Below are 20305 nucleotides of genomic sequence, written 5' to 3'. Positions count from 1 at the left end.
TGGAAACAGAGCTGTGGCAGATGTTATTGGTTAAAACACAGCCATGTTGGAGGAGGGTGGACCCTGACTCCAACAGGACTAACGTCCTTATAAGAGCAGAGAGACAGGGAGGGAAGGTGGCCATGCAACAGCGGAGGCAGAGACCAGAGTGATGCAGTGACAGGCCAAGGGACTCCGAGGACTCCCAGCAACATCAGGAGCTGGGAAAGGCAAGGAAGGACCCTCGGCTACAAGTTTCAGAGGAACCATGGCCCCGTAGACACTCAGATTTCAGACTTGTAGCCCTCAGAACTGTGAGACAATAAACTTTGATTGTTTTAAGCCACCCAGTTTGGGGCACTTTGTTTTGGTGATGCTAGGAAACGAATGCAGTTGTAATATTGGAAAATCACATAGAGATCACGTAGTTCATTCTAGACATGAGGAATCGTGCTCAGAAAGATGGAGCGGGAACTTCCCTGGGGGTCCAGTGGTTAAGACTCGGTGCTCCCAATGCAGGGGGCCCGGGTTTGACCAGGGGGTCAGGGAACTAGATCCCACATGTCACAACTAAGACCAGTACAATCAAATAAATTTTTTGAAAAAGGAAAAAAAAAAGAAACGCAGAGTGATTTGCTATGATCAGACCTGGGCATTCTAATTCCTGTGGTTCAGGGTTCTTTACAGAGGCCAACCACTAGAGATCAGTGCCAGACAGGGATTTGGTGAATCTTGACCAGCCCACCCCCCCCTCCACACACACACACCAAAAAGAGGAGGACAAAACTGAGCTGATAGAGACGACTTCAGGAGTAGAACAGAAATGCAGGAGCTTCAGACATGGTGAGGCCATGCTGGAAAAGCCACCGAAAAAATGGCCAAGAAGAGAAATAAGGCTGTCAGGAGAGTCACAGAGTTATGCAGCCATCACTATCATGAATTTGAGAATGTGGCCTCACTCCAGCAAGACATCCTGTGACCATATGCAGTCACTTCCCATCTTCTCTTGGCTCCCCCAGCCTCGGGGGAGCCACTTCCCCAGTTTCTGTCTCTATGGATTTGCCTATTCCGGACATTTCCTATATATGGCATCAGACAGCCTGTGGTTTCTTGTGACTTGCATCTTTCACTGAGCATCTGGTTTCCAAGGCACATCCATGTTGTCCTGTGTGTCATACTCCATCCCTTTCTAAGGCTGAATAATACTCCAGGGTATGGCGATAGCCCATTTTATTTATCCATTCAACAGCTGATAGATATTGGGCATTTCAGAATCCACCTTAGGACTCAATACATATTGGTTGTTCAAAAAGCATCTGTCCATTAAGTAGAAATTGTGAATTGAAGAAGATAGATGAGATAAAGGGATTTTATTTTCTTATGCTCTAATGATTTCCAGTTATTTTCAGGTCAGTTTCATAAGGTTCCTCTTCAAGATTCATACTGCAACGGACAGAAGATCCTATGGACAGATGCAGAGGAACAAAGGGCTAGCAGAGGTGCTAGGGAGGGACATCACTGTTTCACTTAGGAGAACTACATAAAGGGCACCGATACATACGCATTGTGATCTTATGTCTTCTGAATAGGAAGTAGTGAAAGTAGGAATAGTGAAGGTGAAATCGCTGTCATGTCCGACTCTTTGCGACTCCATGGACTGTAGCCTACCAGGTTCCTCCATCCATAGGATTTTCCAGGAAAGAGTACTGGAGTGGGTTGCCATTTCCTTCTGCACGGGATCTTCCTGACCCAGGGATCGAACCCAGGTCTCCTGCATTGCAGGCAGACGCTTTACCATCTGAGCTACCAGGGAAGTCCAATCCCCAGGGAATAGGAAGTAAAGATAGAATTAATTTCTGTGTTAACAATTGTACACACTTCATGAAAACTTTTCTACCTTTGATATCTATTAAAGGTTTTCTTTTTCCCTAAGAATTCTCCAAAAACTCAGTGTTGGTGGTAATTTTATCTTTTAATCCCCCTAGGTTTTACTTTGATGTCAGCAAATCTGGAAAACTCAGAAGTGGCCACAGGACTGGAAAAGGTCACTTTGTCTAGTCAAGGCTATGGTTTTTCCAGTGGTCATGTATGGATGTGAGAGTTGGACTGTGAAGAAAGATGAGCACCAAAGAATTGATGCTTTTGAACTGTGGTGTTGGAGAAGACTCTTGAGAGTCCCTTGGACTGGAAGGAGATCCAACCGGTCCTTTCTAAAGGAGATCAGTCCTGGGTGTTCGTTGGAAGGACTGATGTTAAAGCTGAAACTCCAATACTTTGGCTACCTCATGCGAAGAGTTGACTCATTGGAAAAGACCCTGATGCTGGGAGGGATTGGGGGCAGGAGAAGAAGGGACAACAGAGGATGAGATGGCTGGATGGCATCACCAACTCGATGGACATGAGTTTGGGTAAAGTCTGGGAGTTGGTGATGGGCAGGGAGGCCTGGCGTGCTGCGATTCATGGGGTTGCAGAGTCGGACACGATTGAGTGACTGAACTGAACTGAGGTTTTACTTATTTTTAAAATTGAACTATAGTTGATTTACAATGTCATGTTAATTTCTGTATACAGCAAAGTGACAGTTATATACATATATACACTCTTCTTCATAGTCTTTTCCATTATGGTTTATCCCAGGACACTGAATAGAGTTCCCTGTGCCTTGCAGTAGGACTTTGTTGTCCATCTATTCTAGATGTAATAGTTTGCATCTGCTAACCCGAAACTCCCAGTCCATCGCCCCCCACCCTCCTTGGCAAACACAAGTCTGTTCTCGATGTCAGTGAGTCTGGTTCTGCTCCACAGATGGATCCCTTTGGGTCATATTTCAGATTCCACATATAAGTGATATCTCTTTCTGACCTACTTCACTTAGTACAATAATCTCTAGGTCCATCCATGTTGCTGCAAGTGGCATTATTTCATTCATTTTTTATGGCTGAGTCCATTGTACGTATGTACTGCCTCTTCTTTAACCATTCACCTGTCAATGGACATTCAGGTAATTTATTTTATATTATAGATTTACTTCCCTGTATATTTATTATATGCTCATGATGTGAAATGAAGCATTTTAATAATTAACTTCATGATTTACAGCAATGGTGATTGACAGATAACTCCAAATGTTTCTAATTTAGCTGCACTTAAAAAAATGGGTAAGCAAACAAACAAACAAACAAACTTAACTACCATCCATCTTAGCCTTTAAATGGTATCTAAACCTTAGAAGTGAAATATTATAGCCAGTATTTATAAAAAGTAATTATAAAAGAAGGCCTGATGCAACCATAACATAATATAACCACATAGCCATGGATATATGATCAATCTAAATAGCAACTTAACATCAGAACTATTACAGTCACAAAAGTTCTGAGATACTGAAAAGAAGGCAGAGCAGGCCAACTGTCAGGATGGCCACAGTGATCCCTGCTCCTGGTGTTCACCATTTACAACCGAGATGGCAGGCTGAGCGAGCTTACCATGACTGCCCACCTTGGTCATAGACTGCTTTCCCGGGACTGAGGTGATCACTCCCATGGAGCTGGCAGGGCCTCTGATTTACTTCTAACCAGCAGAATATGGCCAGAGTGAGGTGTTATCACTTCCCTGATTGGGTTACAAAGATGGCGACTTCCATTGTGTCAGCAACCTGTCTTTCTTGCTGGCTTTGCTGAAGCAAGCGGCCACAGGAAAGGGTCCGTCCATGTGGCCGTGAACTGAGTGTAGCCTTGGGCCAGCAGCCCAGGGAGAACTCAGTCCTGAAAACCACCACACAAATGCAGCCTCTGAAGTGGATGCTAACCGTAGTAAGATGCCTGTGGCCCTGGCTGACAGAGAGATTACCGCCTTTGAAGGGCCCTGAGCCAGAACTCAAGCCCGGATTCCTGGTCCACAGAGACGATGACACAACAAAGTGTATCATTTTAAGCTATTAAGTTTGGAGTACTCTGTTATACAACAAGTGACAGCTAAGAACAAAAGGAGCATTGCTGTGCATTTTGACTATGCCTGTGACCCCTGGCTTAACATCAGTTAGTACTGCTTAATGGAATTGACATACAAGTTGTTATACCGTGAATCGTTGGCTGTTAGGACGACATTTTTCAGACTCTGCCAAAACAAGCCTTCTGCCTTGGGGTTATCAGGCCACTGGAGGATGGAACTCTTGCAGATCCTCTGCCGCAGCCTCAAATACTGCGAATGCTGCAACACTGGCTCCAGCAGAATAAAGACAATCACATCCATATTCTCCTCCATTAGCCTCTGCAAGGCCAAGTAGAATGCCGTTTTAAAATTCCAGTTTTTGGCATATTTTTTGGTTAAAACAAATATTGTTTTCTTGCTTTGGTTGATGCTCTGCATGAGGTTGTCGATGATGGCTAGACCCGGGTCCCAATCCCTTTCCTCTAAACACAGGAGCACGTTCTTGTCCTCACTCTCTTCCAGGTGGAAGCGCAATTCATTGATCACCCAGTCCGTGACAGAAGCGTCTTTGGTGTCATAAGAAACGTAAGCATCGTAGAAAGTCTGGGATGTGGACAGAGACCTGTAGCCTTTGACCTTAGCTAAGCACACATGGTAGATAAACCAAGCATCCCAGTAAAACCAGTGGTGGGCCAGGGCAGCCAGCATCACTGAGATGGTGACAGAAAAGGTTAAGAAACAGAATATGGCCGCAATGGTATCTGAAACACAAGTGGTGAGGTCTAGACTCACAATGCTCTTGCCTTCTTGATCCCCAGGACTGGCACAAATGACATCAGTCAGTCTGGGAACCCTGACATTCAGATTTCTGTCCATCCATTCTCGAAAATCTCCGAAGTCACAGGTACAGTCAAAAGGGTTACTCCCTAGTTCCAAAATGGTTAACTTGGTGGCGGTCTTCGTTTCAAACGTGGATCTGTTGAGCATCTTGAGCTGGTTGGAGCTCAAATCGAGGTGTATCAGGCTGCTGGCTCCAGAAAGAAAGTCAGATGGCAGGTGGGAAATTCTGTTTCGACTCAGTAGTAGTGTCTCAAGAGAAGATGCAAATGTAGATAGGCTATTGGTTAAAAAGAACAGCTGGTTTCCACTTAAGTCAAGCAACCTGAGGTGAGGGAAGTATTCCAGTAATGACCAGTTAAAGAAATTTAACATGTTATCATTTATATATAGGTCAGTGAGAGTCCTGGGCAAGTTAAGGAAGGCCTGACTGGAGATATGCTGAAGGTTATTACGGGCTAAGTCAAGCCGGGTCAGATTGGTGAGATTTTGAAAAATTTGCCAGTACCTGACATCTTGAGCATTCCACAGAAGGTCAAGGCGGTTCCCACTGAAAACTAATTCTCCTAGGGACGCACTTTTCAGTTGTGTTTCTGTTAAAGTAAAAATGTCATTGTTGCTCAAGTTTAAAACTCTCAGGTTAGTTAAATGTTCAATAAACCCTAGACGGTGCGTTACCCCTGCTATTCGGAAATAGTGCGCATTGTAGCTGAGATCGAGAACTTCCAACAACGGCAACTCACTGAAAGCAGCATCATCATCAAAGTCTAGTCTATTGTTTGTCAAATCCAAATACTTGATACCAGACAAGCGTGAAAATTCCGTTCCATTTAACACCTGGCCATTGCCATTTGAAGACAGATTTAAACAGGAAATGTTTCCAAAATCTTTAAACTGGTTTACCCCAATAAAGAAAATACTGTTCAAGCTTAAATCTAAGGCATTGCCAAGACGTGAACATTCTGTCTTTATTAAAGGATGGGTGTTATGATAAAAATTCGAATGTGGGTCAAATTGAATATCAGCTGAGCGTCGCTTCAGGATGTGACTCTGGAAAAAGGTCCCATTTGCATCATGTTGCTCAGTATCACTGACCAAGGGCGATATTCTGTTTTCTGACAAGTAAACGATTTTCAGGTTGGGGAACCAGTGGAAAATGCTAAAATCAATCTGCTTAATAAAGTTAACGCCCAAGTTGATAGTCGTTAAATTTGAGAGGTGCTGCAGGGGCTTGAAATCTTTCCTTCTAAGTTCCTGGAACACATAACCTCTTAAATGCAACATCTGGAGAGATATAAGCTTCGAGAAATTTTTGGAAATGTTAATGTACTGAGGATATTTTTTCAGTTCGTAGTTGTAAGATAAATCAAGTATTTCTAAGGAGGGCAATTTTGTCAAAAATTCCCCCGAGGCTATTTCGTCCATTAAATAGTTGAATTCAAGATCCAACACCTTCAGATTGTGCATGTTGTCAAACCAGCTGGCAGGAACCTTCCGGAGCGAAGTGCTAGAGAGGTTTAGGTAGCGAAGTTGGGTCAGGGTTTGAAAAGCAAGAGGGTGTATCTGAATTGAAGCACCTCCTTGGCAAGGTACACAGGGAAACGGAGCGTTAAAACATCTCGGGCAGTTTCCGCTTAAATCTAGTACTCTTAAATTGCTCAGTTCCTTGAAGTCTTCTTCACTGACGTTTCCAATATGGGTATTGCTAAGGTAGAGTTCTGTTAGCGAGCTTGGCAGACTCGGTGGCACGCTGTGAAGGGGATTAAAAGATAATGACAGCACCTTCAACTTGGTAAGGTTTTGGAATGCTCCATTTTCTATGCTAAATTTTTTATTACAAGCAAAATAACAGTTCCAGCCCAAATAGAGACGTTCCAGGTTCCCAAGTCCAGAAGTGTTCTTTTTCGTTAACGTAATTATGTTGTTTTGAATTAGACTAAGTTCTTTCAAAGATTCTGGCAAACCAGCCGGTATTTCTTGTAACTGGTTGTCTTCCAGCAGCAACTCCCTTAGGTGTTTGAGGTTGAGAAATGCCCCGTATGTAATAGTCATAGCTTTCTTTACAGCAGGATTTCCACTCTGGGACTTGGCATTATGGTTCAGGTTGATTTTAGTCAGATTTTGCAGCCCTTGAAAGGATTCATTCGTTATACGTGTGATGAAATTATCAGACAGGTCTACTTCTGTCACAGCTTTGTCCACTGTTTGGGGTACTTCCTGTAATCGACGACTGTTACATTCTGCAATAAAAGAGCCATTTTTGTTTTTCACATCGCAAGGATAGCTTCGGGGATAACTGGCTTCAGTGAAGAACTCACAGGAATCGGAGATGAGCAGGAAAAGGGAGGTCAGAAGCAAAAAGCGAAGGGTCATGTTTTCCTAAGAAAAATCAAAGTGGAGTCACAATGTTAGACTGGCAATATTTTCTAGGCATTTCAGGATGAAATTCACAGTGCTTTGATCATACTTTGAATGAGTTCTGAAGTAGGAGTTCTCTGAACAGTTAAAGAAAGTGCAGTAAGTTAAGTTCAGAATGGTTTTAGTTTTCACCCTGTTCAGCTTCCTGATGTGCAAAGAAGCAAAAGATGAAGCTATCTGAGATGTGATGACAAGAAAACCTGAAAAGCTTTGGCAGAAGCACACATCAAGATGCCCCACCATCACAGGGGGCCTGATATTGGATCCTGGCTATGGTTCATGCCAGACCTATAGCAGAGCAAGGTATATGTCTTTTGCTTCAATCTATTAGCATAACTCAAGGAAACTCTGGCCAGCCCCAAGGAGAGTCCAGATCCAGCTTCTACTAGGCCATCCTTCAAGATTTCCAAGCTAGAGTCTCTCTACCTTATCTATACAACCATATATTTTATTGATATTTCCCACAATCTGTCTATACCTCCATGATGGTATGTATCAAATTCTCTCATGTCCCAGCATGACAGGAAGGTGGACACTTTCGGTTTATAATAATTATGCTAAACACGAACATTTTCTCACCCATGTTTATGCTCCCAACAATACAATGCAATAGGTTCCATTATTATCCATAGGTTGTAAGTGAGACTCAAACTCAGAGACTTAACTACTTTTCAGAAGGATGATACACTGCAGAAGTGAGACGAGTCCATCAGATTCCAACATGGTGCTTTTAACCAGTAACCATCATGCTACACAATCTCATTTTGAAATCTTTATGTTAGACTACATCTTCAAATGTAGACAACACTCAAAAAGCTTTTGTAGGGAGGCTACCACTTATATATCCCTTATCATACAGACACTGGTATTAATAGCCATTCTTTTGCTTTTGTAAACTTTTGTGGGCAAGACAACGGCATTTAGTGTTTTTGTACACACTCTATAATGTTTAGTAGAGTGTCTCACTTTCTGCAATTCTTAACGGGAGGCTGAAAATATTATTTTGGTAATTATACAAAGCAATGAAAAGATTAATGTGATTGGTATGATCAACTGCTACTGCTAAGTCATTTCAGTCATGTCCGACTCTGTGTGACCCCATAGACGGCAGCCCACCAGGCTCCCCCGTCCCTGGGATTCTCCAGGCAAGAACACTGGACTGGGTTGCCATTTCCTTCTCCAATGCAGGAAAGTGAAAAGTGAAAATGAAGCCGCTCAGTTGTGTCCAACTCCTAGCGACCCCATAGACTGCAGCCCACCAGGCTCCTCCATCCATGGGATTTTCCAGGCAAGAGTACTGGAGTGGGTTGCCATTGCCCCCTCAGGGTATGACCAAGGGTCATAGTGAAAAAAAAAAAAAAACTCTCAAAATCGTATTTCACTGGATGTGGAGACCAATCTTTACTAAACTGTATTTTTCACTAAAATCCAACTCATCTCCTTAGTGTGAGTTATACCAACCACGTGCTCTCTTTTTAAATTCTCCTTAAATTTAGGGTTAGTGAACTAATAGTCACTACTGTACCCTTCCTACAATATAAAAAACTTGCATATGGATGTTGAGAATTCTGAGGATCAATAATTACTGCCCATTCATATGAGCCAAGGAAAGGCCAACTCCTTATGAGATGAAAGTTAAAGTGGAACAGAACTTGCAGGCATTTTCAGTTACCTGTAGTTACTCCCAAATACAGCACCATCAAGGTACTACTGTTTAATGTTTAGCTTTTACTGAAAGAAAGCCTGGCTTTACATGGGGTAGGCAGAATTTTAAGGCGATCTCTATGACCTTTGCCCCCTGGTATTACTCCTGTAATTACATTATGTGACAAAAAGATTATCTAGATGGGCCTAATCTAATCATATGTGCATGCCAAGGCCGCTTCAGTCGTGTCCAACTCTTTGCGACCCCATGGACCGTAGCCTGTCAGGCTCCTCTGTCCAAGGGATTCTGCAGGCAAGAATACTGGAGTGGGTTGCCATTTCCTTCTCCAGGAGATCTTCCCAACCCAGGGATCACACCCATGTCTCTTTATGTCTTCTGCATTGGCAAGTGGGTTTGTTACCACTAGTGCCACTATGCCTTTAAAAGCAGAACGTTTTCCCTGGCTAGTGGCCAAGGGAAGCATCAGAGGAATGGGAAGCCAGAGAAGAGATAGACACATCATTGCAGATTTGAAGCTGGAGGGGTGGGTCCCTGGCAAGGAATGTAGGCATCCTACGAAAGCTGAGAGCAGCTCCCTGTTGACAGCAAGGAAACGGGGGCCCTGATTTGACAACCCAAAGAACTGAAATTGAGGGGCAGCCCAAATGAACTTGGAAATGACTCCTAAGCCAGAACCTAGCAATAAGAGTCCAGCTGGCCAACACCTTGACTTGAGTCTCACAAGACCTAGAGCAGAGAATCCACTTAAGCCCACCCAATCTCTAATGCCCAGAAATGTAAGCTAATAAATGAGCATTGTTTGAAAGGTTTAAACATGGGGGTTATTTGTTATGTGGCAATGGAAAACTAACACATCTAGAAAACGTGTGTGAAAAGATGCTTCATGGCTTCAAAATATGCAGCTTTTGCGGAGTCCACCCCAGGTCTCCAAGTTCAACGTCTCCGTTGGGAGAGACACATATGCCAGGAGGGTAATGAACCTTGGAGAAGCAAGGAGCTTGGGTAGGTGACCAAGGCAATACTGTGTTTGCTTGCCACCTAAGCAGATCTCAGCCTATGTGATTTTCAAGTGTGAATATCGCTAGATTTGGAAGTCACTTCCTAACTCTTCCTTGTCCTTTCCTAGCTAGTGGGTGGCCTGTGGGGGGTGGGGCAGTGGTAGTGTTAAAGAACCCGCCTCCCATTGCAGGAGACATAAGAGACATGGGTTTGATCCCTGGGTTGGGAAGATCTCCTGGAGCAAGGAATGGCAACCCACTCCAGTATTCTTGCCTGCAGAATCCCATGGACAGAGGAGCCTCACAGGCTGCAGTCCATGGGGTTGCACAGAGTTGGACACGACCGAAACAATTTAGAAGGCATGCACACACAGATTATTAGTTAACTCACAGACACAAATGAAACGCAACCACATTACAAGAACTTAGTGATGACACGAAGAAGTGAGACTAGAAGAGCCTTAAAACAGGAGGATTTCACCTCTTCATGGAGGCTGGGAAAGGTTTCCCTGAGGAAGCGAAACTTGAGCTGGGATTTTCAGGTTGCTTTGGCATGAAGAAGACAGAAAGATGTCAAAAGAATGTCTCAGCATATGCAAAGGCCCTGTGAGCATTCCTTTGAGTTTCCCATGCAGTGCCGCCACAGGAGCCCTGGACAGCACACAAGAGGGGTATGGTGTGGGCCAGAGACAAAGCGCAGCAGGCTTCAGAGCCTCAAAGCCCACCGAAACCTGAGGGGAGCTGCTTGCAACAGCAGCATTCAGAATAAGTAGGGCCAGGAGGACTGGAAGGGCATGTGAGAGATAACGTGGGCAGAGATCCTCAGCACCTCCATGTCACTACCATCAGCAGACATTTCTCAAGTCTCATCTGAATGAGCATGTGACTCTAAGGGACTGAAAGAAAGTCACGGATGTAAGAATCCATGAGTGTGGATTTTGATCTTGATCTGAGGAGCAATGCAAGCCTCTGAAGGTTTTAAGCAGGGTGGTGCCATGCTCATGATTCTACAGTAGTCTCTGGCAAGAGGGCACAGACCTTCAGGAGAGTGTATTTTTCACTGATTCTACTGTGTAGGTGAGGCTGTGGGGAATCAAGTATTCCTATATTTTACTTGGAGGGGTCTAAATTAGGTGGAGAGAAATTTGTAATATCTATCAAAATTAGACATACTTAGAACTTAACAATTTCAATTCTAGAAGTAGACCACAAGAGAGACCTTCACATATACCAATGCCTGTCTACAAGGATATTCCGTGCAGGGCTCTCAGTGATAGCAATAGATTGGAAATAATCTAGATGCCTATGAGTCATGCTCCAGTTAAATAAAGCAGGGTGTTATAGTCATAAATGGAATACTATACAGCCATTAAAAGGGAAAGGATAGCTCTACATTCATTTATTCATTCAAAAATATTTACTAAGCATATACTTTATTGGGGGAAATGCAGCAATGAACAAAACAGATGAAAATATCTTCCCATTTGGAGCAGTATGTTAGATGGTAGAAAGTACTAGGGAGAAAATGATGGGAAAGGGGATAGTCATGTAGACTGTCCCTCAGTTGGGTTGTGTCTGATGTCTTTGTCAGGATTAGACTGGGGTAATGGGCTTGGAGGAGGGCAATCACAGAGGTCAAAGGCCACTCAAGTCACAGCTCAGCAATGGCACATGCAGGACTTTCACTGTTGGTGTGGAGCTTGATCACCTGGCTGAGGTAGTGCCTGTCAGCTTCCTGTTAATAGATTAATAAATAATTTAAATATATATATATTTAAAAAGTCTCCTGGGGAACAGGTGGCAAGGCAAGCTGGTTGCAGACTCTTCCCTGCATGCAGTACACAGAGTACTGTTAGTAGGTGAGACATTTCTATGTGGGTACTCGGGTGGGGGTGGGGTGGGGGTGTCCCCAGGACAGGGAGGTGCTGTGCAGCCTCCGCAGCCTCCTTAACTCCTCAACATCTGATTCCAAACTCAATTATCAGACAACACTGAGCAATTGAGGAGAAAAGCCTCTAGGTGGCGCTGGAGACCACAAGAAGAGCCCTTTGACACTTGCAGATGAATGTTGAAGCTTCACTACTTTGTCCACCTGATGCAAAGAGCCAACTCACTAGAAAAGACCCTGATGCTGGGAAAGATTGAGGGCAAGGGAAGAAGGGGACGGCAGAGGAAGAGATGCTTGGATGGCGTCATCGACTCAATGGACATAAGTTTGAGCAAACTCCGAGAGATGGTGATGGACAGGGAAGCCTGGCGTGCTGCAGTCCACGGGGTCGCAAAGACTTGTACACAACTGAGTGACTGAACAGCACCACCATGGCCTCCCAGAGAATCTGAGGCAACTTAGGGGCTAGGCCATGGAAATGAGCATAATGTTGCAGAGAGGATTTCTAAGCGAAGAGCTTGAGGTTCCTAACTCCAGCCTCCCAAAAGAGTGTCCTGAGGTAAAAACAGGATTTAACAAATTCCAAATAACTTCAGTTTGAAAAGAAGTACATGGATGGGAAGAGTGGGAGGTGGGAAGTAGGCAACTAGCAAAGATCTTAAAGAGAAAGCCCAATAGTTCAAGCCTCTCCATCTACCTCAGGGCCTCAGAGAGGCAAAACGGACTGCAAATGCTCATCATCCATAGAGCGAACCCTAGCTCACCACATCCACTTGCCTCTGAGGTGAGAAGGCAGAGCCTAAAGCCCTGCGCAGCAAAAGCCCCACCTTGGTAGCCAAGTTCTTCCTCTTAGTCACACCCATGCCTCTGGCTTCCAAATGTCTTGGCTCCAAAAGGTCTTCAAAGGGAACCAGATCCCAGAGAATTAAGGAGGGTACTCGAGAGAATTTATTCCCTTAGTGGATAAATGAATAATAAATAATGAAAGAAAAAAAAAACATTCAGCTTGGCAGAAGAAAAATGGCAACACTGCAAATAAAATAGAGAAATGGCAACTACGTGGAAGAAGAAAAAAAAAGAGAAATAGCAACTCTGAAAATAGAAGGGAAAGGGTCAATTATGCAAATAGGATAGAAAGCAAAACTATGCAAATAAAGCTGAGAAAGAGAGGGAGAGACAGAGACACTTCTGTTGTTTGAGGCTAACAGCTGAAGGTACCCATTAAAGTGAGAGCAAAGGGTTAGGATTGTACAAGGTGAGAAAGGGCATTAAGAGGAAAGCACAGGAGACACGGACTGTGTATGAACTTGAGGAAGACAGAAAGCAGATGGATGAGTGGTAGGTGGTACAGCAGAGCGGAGAAGGGCTAAAGCTGATGAGAGTGAGGTCAATTCATAGCAGACAAGCCCACAAAAGACTCGGGAGCTGCAGACAGCAGTCACAGTGTCACCAGTGGAGTGCCAGGTGGGGCTGCACAAAGGACGGACTGGAAGTCTGCATGAGAAGTTAGACCCCACCTGAGTCCCTCCCTGAGACTTACTACCTTGAAAGGTTGAATCCAGAGCCTTGGGTTCAGGAATTCAGGCACCAAGTGAAGGCAGGGGCGGACTATCATAAAGAAAACAGGAAGGTTAAAGCCCCATGTGTCTCTGCAGCGCAGATCCCCATTCTCTTCCCTCCTCTGGCCCTGGGGCCCCTGACATCCACCTGGTTCATTAGTGCTCCACTCCACCCCCCAAGCAGGAGACTGGAGCAACTCATTGGGAAAATGGAAAGGCACAGTAGCAGGGCCACAGTAGCAAAAATTAAGAGGATGCCCCAAAAGGTAGTCATCAAGATGAAAATAGTTTACAAAAAAATGAAAGTTCCTGATGGACCATATATCACTATGAAATAATGATAGAGTTGGACCCTGCATGTGCCATGCAGTAAGTTCCCTGCCTTCCCCCATCCCAGCTCTGGTTTCAAGAAAATTCACTTTACCAAAATAGGCCCCCAGCCTGTGGGCCAGAGTTCCTCACTATGACTTTTAAAAATAGAACGCTAAAATATGTGTCCTGACTGTCAAGCTGTTGGGGACGTTACCTGCCTGCAATTCTGCACCCAAAGCTAGGGCCTCACTCCCCTCACCCTAGCCCTGCACCACAAAAGAGACCTGTGGTCACAGTGGTGCACCCAGCCCAGAAGTTTGTTCCCATCCTAGGCTGGGACCCATCCTTTGGAAGGCCTGTTCTTGCAACTGAAACTTCTCATCAGCTGTTTGGGGCTTCATGCTTGAGTAGGAAGTAATAGTCAGTACCTGTTACAAAGTAACAGTCAGTACCTGGCATTTACCCAGCATCAAAGAGAGATGCACATAAGCAAAAAAAGAAAAGGAAAATCACAAACATAGGAATTGGTAGAATCAGGTCTTCTGGTCACCAGGACAGTGGCTGATGGTTTATATTCTGAATGCAGGTCCTGTCTTGTATGGGTGCTCAATAATCTCTCCGCAGTTCTGAAATCCTTAAAAATCTGAGCACCAGAAGATTTGGGTTTTTTTTTCTAACTTATTTGACAGCAAAAGCTGATCTGAACTGAGCTAAGGCTACTAAAATTTTTATTTATCCACTTATGGGAGCTCTCTGGTTTCAGAGCGGAAATTACCACGTGCGTGATCGTCAGGGCTTCTGTGGACCCATCCAAAGTGTTTTATAATAAATCCTCTATGTACTATGATGGGATCACCAACTCAATGGACATGAGTTTGAGCAAGCTCCAGGAGATGGTGAAGGACAGGGAAGTTTGGAGCGCTGCAGTCTATGGGGTCGCAAAGAGTCAGACACGACTTAGCAACTGAACAACAAAATTATCTTCTCTCGCTACAGTGCAAATTCTGAACTTTGACACAATTCTAGCCTACAGGTTGCAGGCAATGGATTGTGATTCAACAATTAAAGCTCCTTCACTGGAAACCTATTAGCAGTTCCTGAGCTGTGCTTGGCATATGTCAGATCAGAAAAGAGAATGAGGTTGTCAACAGCACTGAGTTACGACTTCATGGGCCTGAGATGCTTTGGCCTTTACGGCCTCTTCCTCCATAAAAAAAAAAAAAAAAAAGTAAAAAATTATGTTATGACCACGTTGGCATAAAGACAAATATAACCCAGACTGGAATATATTCACTCTTCTGCAGATTTTAAAAACAACTAAAGTCTTTGCTTAAAGTGTCATGGGCTCAAGACCTTGTGTCTTTTCTGACCAAAGAGAGACTGGCCCTGGTTGTCAATGATGGTATCCTGGGGCTCAGACCAAGTCCCGGAAAAGTAGTCAAGATAAATAGGAGATACTTGCTTAAAAGTAAGGTAAGTATTAGGTTGGGAGAGGCTGAAGGGGAGGCCTAGGGTTGAGTGGAAGTGGCAGAATAGAGGACCAGAAAAGGACAGTGTTGCAGGTTGAATCGTGTCACCCCAAAATGATATGTTGACATTTTAGCTTCTCCATGTGAATGTGACTGTGTTTGGAAATAGGGTCTCTGAAGTTGGAATCAAGCTAAGGTGAGGTCATACTTAGACTTGTTCAGTTGCTAAGCTGTATCTGACTCTTTTGTGACCTTATAAACTGTAGCCCCTCAGGCTCCTCTGCCCATGGGATTTCCCAGGCAAGGATACTGGAGTGGGTTACCATTTCCTTCTCCAGGGGATCTTCCCCACCCAGGGATCGAAATCGTGTATCTTGCACTGGCAGGCAGATTCTACCACCGAGCCACCAGGGAAGCCCCATACTAGACTTGAATGGGCCCTCATCCAATGACTGCTATTCTGATAAGAAGAGAGAAATTTGGACACAGACAAGGGAAGAGAGCCATGTGGAGATGGAGACAGAGACCACAGTGATATGTCTACAGGCCAAGGAACATCAAGGATTGCCAGCCACCACCAGATGCCGGGGAGAAAGGCACAGCCCAGATTGTCCCTCACAGCCTCCAAGAAGGAGGCAACCTTGTTGGTAACACCGGGATTTCAGACTTTTGGTCTCCACAATTGGTAGAGGATACATTTCTGTTGTTTTGCGTCACCCAGTTGGTGGCAGCCCCAGGAAACAGAGAGGAAGAGCAGAGAGCAGGGGAATAAGAGATGACCAGCAGACCCCATGGCTGAGCTGAGTCTGATCTGCTAGAGACAGCTCTTTGGCTGTGGCAGTGAGCTCTCTGCACAGCACACTCTGCCAATGACGGTCCAGTCTACACAGTCTCCCTGCGTGTCGCTTTGGAATACCCAATGGGGAAAAAAAAATCAAGAACCCATTTCTTCAAAAAAAAAAAAAAAAAAGCATATGAATCACACACAACAAAAGAAATTTGCCTCACGTCCCACTCCATGCCGAATAAAGCATTGCTCACTATTGAGGCAGTCATTTCACAACTGTTTTCCTGGTTTCCACGGCAAATCAGTTCTCTGGTTGGGTCCATGGTGTACAATAATCCAGTCCTCTTTTTCCCTCATAGCTCAGTTGGTAAAGAATCTGCCTCCAGTTCAGGAGACCCAGGTTCAATTTCTGGGTTGGGAAGATCCCCTGGAGAAGGAAATGGCAACCCACTCCAGTATTCTTGCCTGGAGAGTCCCATGGACAGAGGAGCCTGGCGGGCTACAGCCCATGGAGTCACGAAGAGTAGGACGACTTCACCTCTCTCTCTGAAAGCCTCCTTCGCTAAGATGTGATCTTCCTCACGCCATCTCTCTAGCTGCACTGCTTTCTCAGAATGGATCCTGCTGATGCCCCCTGACACGAAAGTGTCAAAGGAACCTATGGATTGTAAAAGATGAATCCGCCCAACTGAATCACTGAGCCATTTGGCCATGATGTAGGATTCTACCGGAACTAAATGCTTGCCAAACTGGAAACATTTTCTAATTTTGCATGGGTTCTGATGTCTTCATAGTTGACTACGTTGACCACTGATACATTATGAAAGTAAATTGATAAAGAAGTGGCAGAGAGAATTTGTCACCTGAGATGAAATTTACAGTAAATACTAGCTACTTGACTTGATCCATTCCACATTTGATGGATTCACTAACACCTTTGGAAGACCAAAGAAACCACTACCACTAAATGCACGTATCAACAAAGAGGTGGAGCCTGATTTCATACACATAAAAATATGAAAAATTATTCTATTTGAAATGTAGCAAATATGGTAGCACACATTTGTTGAGTGCTTTAAGCAAACACTGGGAGCACAAATCAAGTATTTTCTTGTCTGATCTTCATAAAAATCAGTGAGGTGGGTGCTGTCATAAGCCCTCATTTTACAGACATGGAGCCTGAGACTCAGAGGCTCATTTACCCAAGGTCAATCAGATGGTAGGTGGCAGAGCGGAAACTGAGTCTAGAGGTAGCCACGTAGGTAACAAGGTGGTACCAAGCAATGATCTGGTTTCAATTATCAGCAGAAACATCACAGCCATACATGGAACCTTCTGGACTTAAATGGCTGGGGGTATTACCCACCTTGCCTTTCCACTGATACCACAGAGTACTTACAGGTGCTCTGTAATTCCATAGAACAACTGGAAATCCACTGATTCTAGACATATTAGCCAATAAGTGGCTATTAGCAATCAGCTGAAAAGTCAGCCCAGTCTGTGCTAGGCAACGTTGACCCAGAACCATGGGTTATGCATTTACATGTACCGTCTCTATGGCCCTGAAGAGTTATAAATTGGGAGTAATAATTTAAAAAACAACAAATCCCTCAGCACCATTCAATAGGTCAGCTGAACTCAAATGATATTTCACTGAAATGACATCCCCCTCAACAGACCCCAGAGGTGACTCTGAGACACACTTACAAATAATATCCAACTGAGTTTCCAAGGCTGACCCTGGGTCGTGACACCGTCTCATGTCAGACATACCCTGATACTCTGTCAGTCTGGGTTTCCACAGGACTGACTTCTCTCTCATCAATTCCTGTGCACTTTTTAGGATTATTCCATGAAAGAATGAGAAGCAGAAAGAAGAGTGGACAGCATCAAGTGTCCCTGCCCTGATCCACAGCCTCAGCTTTTTGGATAAGGTATACGTGGAACTTCTATTTTGCTTTCTGGAATCAAGCTGAGAGGCTAATGAATAAGCTTCAGGTCTTCCTGGAGGCTTTGTCAGTCCCACTCCCAAAAGTCTGTGCTCCTTGCGGGAAAGACCAAATGGGATGTTCAGATGCTTCTCTAAGGTGGTGGTCCTTGACTCTGGCTGCTCGCGGAGATACTTGGGAAGTTGAAAAGCTACCAATGCTCAGGCCCACTCCAGAGATGCTGATTCTATTAGTCTGCGGTTCAGTCTGGACAGGGGGATTTTTTAAAGTTCACTCTGTGGTTCTGACACATAGTCAAGCCTAAGAACCTCTACTCTTGAGACCAGGAGTCAGCGAGGTCCTTGCCTTCCACCCACCACCAATGACAGGAAGGCAGGGCATTTTTCCAAGTTGAGTTTGATTTTATTCTAATATCATTTTCTTCTAATGCAGTTATATCGGCTATCACAACAGTTTGTAAATATCAAGTCGAAATGGGATAAGTTTAAATGCAATTCCCTATATATCATTGGCCCTGCTGGCCTATTCCTTCTGAGCCTTTGCAGTCGTTCTCCAAAGCATCAGAGAATTTCAGGGCAGACTTAATTTACTTTCAAGATCTATAATGGGCAGTCACTGGATATAAAAAAAATGAACTTCAAGAAATTACATATTTTAAATAGTGGTAAAAAAAAATAACTCCAAGAACTTTAATAGGCACTAAATGATCACAGAAAAAATATACTAAAGTAAACATTGGATGAGATTCTCTGGAAATCAGTCTTTGCAATGGTGCTTAAATCGCATTCAATTTTTAAGAAAACACACAATTTTTAAAAAATTGTTAAGTTTTTCAACCTGACAGTTCTTGACAGTAACAAAAACTTACCACCTTCTATGTCTAAACACTACAGAAGATAATTATAGCAACAGTAACATCTTCACTTAAGCATTCTGAACAAGAAAACAGAAATACTGAATGCACCTGAAGCTCCTGGTAGGAGATGAAGTTTGGGTTTTGCCTAGGCACCAGCAAGCAACCTGAGTGAACAAAGAGAGCTTGTCCTTTTCTGTAGAAATAGCAAAGAACAACACCTCCCCTCCAGCCTTTTGGCTCTAGATGAGAATACTATTTCTGGCAGGACTGGATCAATTCCTAACTTGGAATTTGCTTCTTTTCCTCTTGAAAATGCTAAGACCACGGCACTGGATTTCTGACACTTCCTGCACACCGGACCACTCCACCTACACTTAGAGCTGCTTTAAGACTTTGCCTTTTCATGCTCATCTGCCCGTTCTCCACTTCTTTGGTCAGAGTTATTTGCCACCAAACCCTGTTTCATGGCCAGAAATCCTCTATTTTGCTGGAAAGCTTTGTTAAAAGAATAGAAGGGGCTTACCGCACCTCTGGTGGTGTCCTAACTGCTCATTCTAGAACCTGCAGTGCTGCCGAGTGGCAACCTCTGTGCTGTTGGGTGTATGCGCACAAAGAAACTAACCAACTTCCTAAAACTGGCCGCTTTACCAGCAGCAGAGCCTCGCCTACGGTTTGCAGAAGCTTATATGGGAAGAAGGGAACTCGTGATTTCTTAACTGTTGCCAAATCATTTATTGACTAGGCTGTACAATTTCAAAACTGAAGTGGAGGGGGTGGAAAAAAGGCATTTATAAAATGATCTAAATATAACCCAAGCCAGATTGACCTGGCATCTCTTTGTGAGTTTGGGTTCATTTGTTTGACCAGGTGGGTTGGTGGGCGGTCACTGCAAGGATCCGCAGCGAAATGTTAAGAGCAGTGAGCTCTGGGGAGCAGGATGAGGGGGAAAGGAGGGAGAAATGGGGAAATTTTTCCTTAAAAAAAATTTAGAGTGTTTTTTCCCAACTTTACCACAAATGTATACTTGATTTATGGTTGCACATACTCGTTTTGCTCATGGAATTCATGGATGCAGTTAAATAACATTTGAATGGCTTCATCTTTGTTCTGCCCATCTCTGGGACAGCCCTTGGTGTGGTGGGCGCGGGTCCCCCCACCATCTTTCTCCTGGGTGTCCCTGCACCCCAGACAGTCCCCGGCATGTAGCATAAGCTCAATACACCTTTGTGGTGAATGACTGAAGGGATGAGCAGGAGCATGAGGCAGGAAAACTTTACTTCCTGATCTGCTGATAAGTGGATTGCTTCTTAAGCTCTCAGAGAGAAGGCTCTAGAAGGTTTACCAAGAGCAGGAGTCAGCAGACTCCAGCATGTGGGCCAAACCTGGGCAGGGAGTAGAGAACGATTTTCACGGATGAACTTTGCCATTGATTGGTTGAGAAAGAACACTATCTATAAACTGCCATGAGGCAAAAGAATTCCAGAGAATTCCATTCTTATTAATAGACATAAAAAAACCTGCATTTGGTTAATATTTATAAAATTCCTATCTCTTTTCTTAAAGAACCTACATAATGCCCTCAATTGGCCTATTGTCCTGCAAAGCCTAAAATATTTACTTTACAGAAAATATCTAGATGATAACGATAACCCTGTAT

General features: G+C 44.0%; 1 protein-coding gene across 7 annotated transcripts; it reads right to left on the bottom strand.

Moving 5' to 3' along the window:
* Positions 1-1192: 1192 nt before the first annotated feature.
* On the bottom strand, positions 1193-19267 carry TLR8 (toll like receptor 8). 7 transcript variants are annotated; one of them, XM_060407231.1, is made up of 4 exons: positions 19172-19267; positions 13257-13324; positions 4058-7125; positions 1193-1782 (listed from the first exon to the last, which is right to left on the bottom strand). In XM_060407231.1, exons 3-4 carry the CDS (start codon positions 7117-7119, stop codon positions 1644-1646), a joined length of 3201 nt encoding a protein of 1066 aa, XP_060263214.1. In that variant the 5' UTR covers positions 7120-7125; positions 13257-13324; positions 19172-19267; the 3' UTR covers positions 1193-1643.
* Between the last annotated feature and the right edge of the window lie 1038 nt (positions 19268-20305).

Source organism: Ovis aries, chromosome X, assembly GCF_016772045.2.
Source record: "Ovis aries strain OAR_USU_Benz2616 breed Rambouillet chromosome X, ARS-UI_Ramb_v3.0, whole genome shotgun sequence".
NCBI lineage: Eukaryota > Metazoa > Chordata > Mammalia > Artiodactyla > Bovidae > Ovis > Ovis aries.
This window is presented reverse-complemented; position numbering and strand designations above follow the sequence as displayed.

Excerpts from the sequence above, each read along its gene's own strand:
- TLR8 (XM_060407231.1), bottom strand. The coding sequence starts at position 7,119 with ATGACCCTTCGCTTTTTGCTTCTGACCTCCCTTTTCCTGCTCATCTCC. Across the intron at positions 1,783-4,057 it reads CTAACAGCCAACGATTCACG|CTCAGATGGTAAAGCGTCTG; the intron begins GTATAACAACTT and ends CTTCCCTGGTAG.